The sequence below is a fragment of the Euprymna scolopes genome, chromosome 18 (assembly GCF_053919585.1).
Source record: "Euprymna scolopes isolate OS-2025 chromosome 18, ASM5391958v1, whole genome shotgun sequence".
Classification (NCBI taxonomy): domain Eukaryota; kingdom Metazoa; phylum Mollusca; class Cephalopoda; order Sepiida; family Sepiolidae; genus Euprymna; species Euprymna scolopes.
In genome coordinates, this window is record NC_136499.1 from 123,823,071 (window position 1) to 123,831,808 (window position 8,738).

The 8,738-nt window shown below is 34.0% G+C and overlaps 1 protein-coding gene across 1 annotated transcript; it reads left to right on the forward strand.

Moving 5' to 3' along the window:
* Window positions 1-347: 347 nt before the first annotated feature.
* On the forward strand, window positions 348-6,071 carry LOC145297798 (uncharacterized). The gene has a single exon (XM_080144086.1). It carries the CDS (start codon window positions 381-383, stop codon window positions 2,406-2,408), a length of 2,028 nt encoding a protein of 675 aa, XP_080000212.1. The 5' UTR covers window positions 348-380; the 3' UTR covers window positions 2,409-6,071.
* The last annotated feature ends 2,667 nt before the right edge of the window (window positions 6,072-8,738 follow it).

Here is an 8,738-nt window from a genome sequence, read left to right on the forward strand (position 1 = left end):
CGCAATCATTATTTGATAAATACTGAAAATGTTATTAAAATTGATTAATTTTCTGATTTTTGGTGAATTTTTTAAGTAAAGGGAGGGGTTTATACATTTTGAGCATCGGGGTACGGGGTGGTCGTGACATACTGATTTTCCTTTATTTTTATTTTTAGGGTGATTCTGAACAAGCACCTAATTTTTATTTTCAAACATTTTTATATCAATTTTAGAGGGTAAATGTGGGGTTCCTATTGTATAGGTTTGTTTTTATTTTTTTAGTAAATCTCTAAACATCAACTAGGAAATAAATTTGTACATTTAAAAAAAAAAAAAAAAATGTATGTCAAGGGACGTCACTCTTAATTACAAAGGGAAGTAACCCACAATAAACAAAGATGGCGGCCTCCTTGTTAAAGTTGGGCAAAATTCTATCGTCGCTTTATATATTATTACTTTGCATTGTTTTGAGGCCTTGTTGCTGCGAAAATGTGGACGAATTTTTAAAACCCGAATGCGCATTTGACGTGCAAAAACTGTGGATGCGAGAAGTTGCTAATTCGCCATTTGCAGCAGCCCCGTTAATCGCAGACATAAATGGCGACGGTCGACTCGATGTTGTTGCCGCTCCGTTCTCGGAAAGCTTAACCGTTCTTGATGGTTCTACGGGTCAGCATCTTCCGGATACACTATGGCCCATCCAGAGTTTACATCGATCCATGTATGCCAGCCCGTTACAGTACGATGCCGACGGAGATGGGATGTTTGATTTGCTGTTCTGCACGAGTTCCGGCGAGCTGATATTCTACAGCGCCAACGGCACTCGTATGAAAAAATACAAACAGTTGCCTTCCTCTTTCGTCCTGGATAAATGGTACGAAAAAGTAGTGGTATCTTCGGCGGAAAATATTAACCAGTTCGTGAAGGTTGAGCGACCGTCGAACGAAAGCGACCACACAGATTACCTCAAAGTCTCCCCTCACATTCTTGCGACGCCGGTGATTGCCGATCTGAACCGTGACGGTGTGATCGAGGAGATTGTTATACCGGTCAGCTATTATTATGACGAAGACGAGTATCGACTGTCGCAACAACTCCACCGATCCCGGAAAAACACAACCGTAGCAGACTTGGAAAAATATTTAATAGGAGGATTGGTATATTTGAATTTGACCAGCATGAACGTTTTACATACGGTTTTCTTGGAGCTCTCTCAAATGACAGCAAATTTCCCGGCCTACATCCTCTTCAGCCCGACGGTCATCGATCTGGACAGCAATGGTGGTAGTTTAGAAACGATCACTGGAACTTCCTCCGGAAAAATCTACACGATTGACACAGAGGGTCAAATACGGTCGGGATTCCCATTATCTTTGAACACTGTTCACGGACAACTGACTGTAGCAGACGTCAATCATGATGGCCACTTAGAAATCATAGCTGTGGATACAAGTGGTAATGTAGCCTGCTTTGACCGGGTTGGCAAGACCCTATGGGAAACTGAAATATCTGGTAGTTCTTCATCAGGCACCAGACTTGCAGATATAAACGGCGATGAAAGATATGATCTCCTAATCATGACAGATGCGGGAGATTTTTACGTCCTGCATGGAACCAACGGGACCATTTTCACAGGTTATCCCCAAAAGCTGAACAGCAATATTTACGCTAACGTACTTTTGTCACTTCTTCACGATGACGATCTCCCATTATTTTTTGCGTTACCGTCAGACGGATATCTTAATATTATCTCAATGAATCAGGACTGCCATACCAGGGTGAATATCGGTGAGTCTTCTCTCGTACAGATACTTTCCCATGACCTTGTACCACAGACAAAGAACTTGGAATTACTCGTCGCCACGAAAGATGGCACTATCATTTGCTTCAGCGTTACCCAGCCTTACATCGAGAAAGAAGTTGAATACGGCAGTGAGCAAGCAGTGCTAACTGCGCTCCCATCCGAGACAAAGAGTGCTAATGATTTTGTATACCTTTTTTACAAACCCCGGGTGGAGATAACAAAACAGACAAAAGAGGCTGTGGACGTCATGGGCAGTTACTTCCGGCTTGATTTCGTCATCACTGACCCAAACGCAGGTGATAAAACCACGCGTTACAACATCAACGTGTATTATGGAAGCCATCTCCTGGTCCAGTCATCATACGAGGAACCTGGACATTATACGTTAAATGTGCCCATATGGTTGGAGCCGAGCCAGGGTCACATTCTTATTGTGATGACCAATCAACACGGGCAGACATTCAAGGATAGTTATCCAATTAAATTCAACAAACTGATTTTGAAGGATTTACAGTGGCTTCTGATAAGTCCCTTTGTCGCGATGGCCATCATCTTGCTTGTAATTCATGGCTTTCCCGCCAAAGACCTTCTCCCTTTGACAAACAAAGATAAAAATCGGTGAGACCTTTCCATCTCGGCTGGGTAATAATCATGTACATTCCAAGATTTAATTCGGATTTTCACACCAAGTATATATTTGACATCGCATTGAGCTGGCAGGTGATAGGAACATGTTTAGCATGACACTACTTATGACGTCACTCTAATTCCATTAAAACATTCGAAATTAGTTATTCTTATTTCTTACAAAAAAAATTCAGGTCAATGTGTATTGGTTGTTCAACCTGAAAAGAGTGTTTATTCCGAAAGCCGTTCTTAAAATGGGTGGGGGGTGATTATTCCAGAAGCTGTTCTTAACATGGGGAGTTGGGTGTGGTTATTCCAGAAGCCGTTCTTAACATGGGGAGGTGTGTGGGGGGGTTATTTCAAAAGGTATTTCGTTATTTTCAACCTCCCCATGTTAAGAACGGCTTTCGGAATAAACACCTTTTGCTGGTTGGACAACCAGTGCACATTGACCAAAATTCATTAAATTTTATGACTTTAAAAATTTAAAAAAAGAAAAACGTAAAGATTGATCATTTTTTCATTTTGTCTCAATACAGGTGTGACACTGACTTTCTAGTACTTTTAGTTCCTGAGCTAATAGAATAACCCAAATAATACGCATTATCAATCCTCATCTCAAAATTATTTGGATTCCTTGGACTATTGTTCTCATCTTTAGTGTTATCCTCACAACTTTTCAGACAATATAACCTCCAATCTTCTTCAGATGCATTTTGTCCAACTCTGGAATCTTTCTGTCAAACTCTGGAATCTGCACGGAATTTCAAATGAAACCCATTATTTAATTTATGGAGTTTGTTCCGTCAATCATGACTGGAAAGAAGTCTTAAGTAATTCGCAATTGTATTTTTGGTCACCCATACTGAGGATTGAATCTTCAACCTTCAGAAGAATGTTTCTTGTACAACTGAATTTTCCAAATACTCTAATCACTGCGCCAGAGGTTGTTATGGTCTGCAAGTTCAACAAGATACACCTGAAGATGGTCAAAGGTTACATCAACGAAAACATTGTGAAAATGACACTCAAGATGAGAACAGTAGTCCAAAGAATCCAAATGATACAAATAACCAATCCTCAGCTCAAAAATATTCCGAAACATTTATGAGTTTTGTTATTTCAACATTGGATGTGTTATCTTTGCTTAACCAAATTCCTCAATCAAAAATAACAGTTGATTTTTTTTTTTTTTCTGAAATGGTTACTAATTTCAGGCAGCAAAGACCTAAAAAAGAAAAGAAAAAGAAACAGCTTACCTAAATCCAACAGGGAACCCACTCCTGGACATGGAGTTAGTAGTACCATAAACCTTTTTTTTTTCTTTTAAGTGTGAAATTTGTGACCATCATTACAAAAAAAGCACCGGTAAATTTTTACAACGTGCCCCAACGTATTATAAACACCCCAACCTCCCCATGCCAAGAACGGCTTTCAGAGTAAACACCCCCCCTCCAACCTCGAAAGCCGTTCTTAACATGGGGGAGGTTAGGGGGGGGGTGCTTATTTCAAAAGTAGTTCTTAACATGGGGAGGTTGGGGGTGTTTATACTACGCAGGGGTAGGTTGTAAAAAAATACCAAAGCAACAACCAGCTTTGATTGATTTGGCTAAGTGAACATAAAGATACAAATTTTGAAATTAAAAAAAAATTCACAAAAAGTTTAAACCTATGCAGGTTGACAGAAAATTATAGTGCTTCTTCGGAAGAAGAACGAAAATGTAAAATCGAAATATTGAATTTCAATTAGAACCAATGGTATCTACTTAATTGTCGTGTCGAAATTAGTAAACTATCCAAAAATTAGGAAAAATGACAAAGTAGAAAATTATTAATGAAAATAGTTTTTTAAATAAATTGCAAGTTATAATTAAATAATAAAAAGAATAAGCAGGGGAGGTAACTGAACTTTGTCTTGTTACATTTTCCTATAAAATAATAGTGGATGAAGGAATCGTGAAATCATAAAAGTATATGATTTATGGGTACTTGTGTAGTTTAATCAAGATAAAATCAAAATATTGAAAAAAAAAAAAATTTATATTGTATGTACCCATTATGGAATGAAGTTCTAATAAAAGAAAATTCCATTTAATTTGATTAAGTATTTTTTTTTATACAAAGGAAAATCAAATTTTAATGAGATTGATCATATCACAGCCATCTTGCCTATTTCACGGACGAGGAGGGGGGACTATACATGAAAAAGGGATCAACAAAGAACAAAATAAAAAAGGGATTAAAAAAGGACAGAGAAACTCTGTAAAATAAGTGAAAAAAAAAAACTAAAATATTTATGTAAGTATTTTTTCTGCCCATGTTTCAAAATAATCTTGTCAAATTTTTACAAAGTTTAAACAGTGATGGAGTTATCTCCCCTGGCACCACCACCACCCCTCCCTCGTCTGCGAAATAAATAAGATGGCAGGATATGATCGATCTCATTAATATTTGATTTTCCTCTGTTAAAAATAAAAAACTGCTTGATCAAATTAAGTGAAATTTTTTGGTACTCATGCACTTATTGATCCGTGCTGAAATAATAACATTATTTAAAAAGCCATTCTTAATATGGAGAGCGGAGGGTGTTTTGTACCTATTCTGTACTTTAACCTTACAGTTGAATAAAAAAGCATGTCATAAAACTTTAATTAAACTTGGAAATACGATATAAAAAAATAGCGCGGATAAGTAAGTGCATTAGCACCAATTTTTTTTATGAGAACTTAATTCTATAACAGGCACATACAATATAACTTCTTTTTTTGATATTTTAATTTTTTAATGTCTTCATTAAACTAAACAAGTACCGGTTTATACAATAATGCAGTAATGCTACTTATTGCAACATAGCAATTCAGTAAAAGACGATTTTTTCTTTTTTAAATGGAAATTCAATTTAGTGACCTTTGATTTTTCTTTCATATTCCGAAAAGGCAACAAAATTACATTTTCTGTCATTGGCTAAAAATTATTTGTTGCATATTTTACTTATCTTCAATTTCTTGCTTGTTAACTACACTACATTATTGCAACGTTTTTCCATTATCCTTTCTTTAGTTACTTTTGAAAAAAAAAAAAACGAAAAATTTTGTGAGCATTTTTAACAAAAGCCAACAAAACAAAATAAAGGGGTGAAAAAATACAACAAATAAATGTTACCAAAGGCAAGATAAGTTGCTTTTCTACCTACCTGAATAATGGGGGGGGGGGGGGTGCAAGTCCAGAATTCAACCTATTTAAAAAACAAAAATACAAAAAAATATTTATGCTGTACATACTCGTCACAGAACAAAACTGTCATATTCCAAAAATCACATTAATTGATCAAGTAGTTTTTTCGGGGGTTTTTTGGTTTCAACTAAAAGAAACCTAATTTTATGGGGAAACAAGAACTGTGTCTCACTTTGTCATATTTAAAATTCACTACTGGTTACCTGCCCCTTAACGACCTCTACAGAAACAAAGATCAAAATAAGCCTTTAATGGCTACAATTACTATTAATTCGTTAAAAAAAAAAAAAAACATGAAAAAATTGATTTCCTAGATATATAAAAAACCTATTTGATTAATTTATGTGATTTTTGGAATATGACACTTTAGTTCTATAATGGATACACACCTAATAAAAAAAAAATTTTTTTTGATTAAGTTGAATTCTGAATTTTTTGTGTTTAACTTATTTTAAACTGTTTATTTACTTTGAAGCAAAAGTAATGTCATATCTGTTGAGTTATAGTTATCCGATTAAATTCAACAAACTGATTATAAAGGATGTACAGTGGCTTCTGATAAATCCCTTTGTCGTGATAGCCATCTTGCTTGTAATTCATGGCTTTCTTGCCAAAAACCTTCTTCCTTTGATAAACAAAGATAAAAATCAATGATGTTTCAAGATTTAATTCGGCTTTTCACACACAACACCTCAATTGAGCTGCCAGCTGATAGAAATGTGTTTAGCATAACTGCTTATGATGTCACTCTAATTCCATTAAAAAAATCTAAAATTTTCTTATTTTTATTTCTTACAAAGGATGGTTCTTATTCAAAATTCTCCCTAAATTGAAAAACAAAAATAAAAAAAAAACATACTTGTACAGTTTAATGAAGACATTAAAAAATGAAAATATCAAAAAAAGGTTATATTGTACATATCCGTTATGGAATGAAGTTCTCCGAAAAAAAAATTTATTTAATTTCATCATGTAGTTTTTTTTTACAGTCAAAAAACAATTTGTTATGATATCGAGCAAAAGGTTCGATTTTTAGGAAGAAAAGCTAGAATTAAAGACGGGGAGGGAGTGTTGGCGCTTTAAACTGAATTATCTCCCTGTGGCGTGTTAAAAAAATTCAAAGATGTCTACCTTCAACGGGCTGTCATAAAAACATGTTTTTCCGCTGTAAAAAAAAAAAACTGCTCGATCAAATTAAGTGAATATTTTTCCAGAGATCTTCAGTCCAAAACGGATGCGTACAATATAACCTTTTTTTGATGTATTCATTTTTTAATGTCTTGATTAAACTGTACAAGTGCCAAAAGAAATCTCTACGATATACATGCTAATGACGGACGAAACGAAAATATCATATAAAAAAAAAATCACTTAAATTGATTGAGTACTTTTATTTTTATAAAGAAAATTATTTTTAAACGATTAATAAGAATTTGTAAACCATATCAACATAAATCCCATGAGTTTGAATTATTGAGTTATTTCCCTTTGTTTTATTTTTTTTTTTAGATTGTTTTCAAAATGTCCGACAAGACTGCTGCTCTTCTGTTATTCATAAAATTTGATTTTCTTATTTAAAATTAAAATTATTTGATCAATTTACATGATTTTCGGAATATAATATTGTTTCGCCACGACTGCGTACATCATACAGATTTTTCTTTATTTTTGTTTTTTAATGTAGGGGGAATTCTAGACACAAACCCAAAGAATTAACTTTAACCCTTTATGAATTATAATGTAGATAATTAAAAAAAATTTATGATTAATTTTAGATGGCACCATACTGAATGTAAGCAATGGACAGGTCTCTGGCATCTACCCAGATACTGAACTAATGTGTACGAGGCGTGTTTGAATCAATTCACACTTTATTTATGCCATTATATTAATTTATTTATGACTGAACAAATTAGTTCAATCAGGCCATAAAGGGTTCAAAATTTGAAAAATTAAAAAATTGTAAAAATTGATTCTTTTTCAATTTGTTTTGATACAGGTGTGGCACTGAATTCCCAGCACCTTTAGTTTCATAGGGTTAACTGTTTTGTTAGACGATCTGATTTCACATTTAGGCCAAGTATATTTTCAGGATCACAATTAACCTATTAGTGGCCCAATTTTTTTTCTTTAATTTATTACCAAAAAATCCTTTGTAAATACAATATTATTTGATAGTAAAATTACTTTAAAAAATTTAACAGGATATTTAGAGCATTCATTTTTTTTTTTTTTAATGGAAATCGCTCCAGACAAGGCATGAAGCCACTTGGTGTAAAAAGCTTAAAAAATAAAAAGTACTTCAAGATCAAAAACTTGCCAACAATAAATATTAGAGGGAATAAATTCTGACAAATAGAAAACAGCAATTCTTTCCTGCCTGTAATGACGTCAAGAAAGCCCCGAGACAAGACCAACCAGTAGATCAGATCAACCCTATTGAACTTTTGATGTAATGAACGTTCATATCATTCATGTACATTTCGTTTATTTTCCCCCAGGGAGCTGTTTTCATGCCAAGACATAAGTTTCAAAGACGTCTCCATGACAAACTGAGTAACTCTCCTCGGCAAACGATCGTGTTACAACATTATATTTTATTTGGGCTACTATCTTTATCTTGATTATTATTCGCAGTTATTTTTACTAGCTGTCCCTACGCAACATTGCTGTTATTTTTACTAGCTGTCCCTACCCAGCATTCGCAGTTATTTTTACTAGCGGTCTTTACCCGGCATTGCCCAGTAGTGTTTTTACTTTTTTTTTTTTTTTTTTTACACAGTGATCACCACTTATCAAGGCCCAGAAGCCACTCATGCGATTTCTCCTAAATTGTGTTGTTTTTTTGTCATTTTTGTTTTTTCAAAAATATAATTTTTTCAATTTAAAAAATTTTAGAAAACCAAATAAGTTATAAAATATTTTATTAAATGACTAAAATTATTTTTTCTGAGATTTTCAGTGTAATACAGGGCGACCCAAAAAAAAACAAAAGAACATATGCTGTAGAAGGGAGAAAAAAAGAAGAAAAGGCCAAAGGCCCTAGTGTTTTGATGTGATGTTCTGAATATAATAAACTAGTTATGACCAA

Excerpts from the sequence above, each read along its gene's own strand:
- LOC145297798 (XM_080144086.1), top strand. The coding sequence starts at position 381 with ATGGCGGCCTCCTTGTTAAAGTTGGGCAAAATTCTATCGTCGCTTTAT.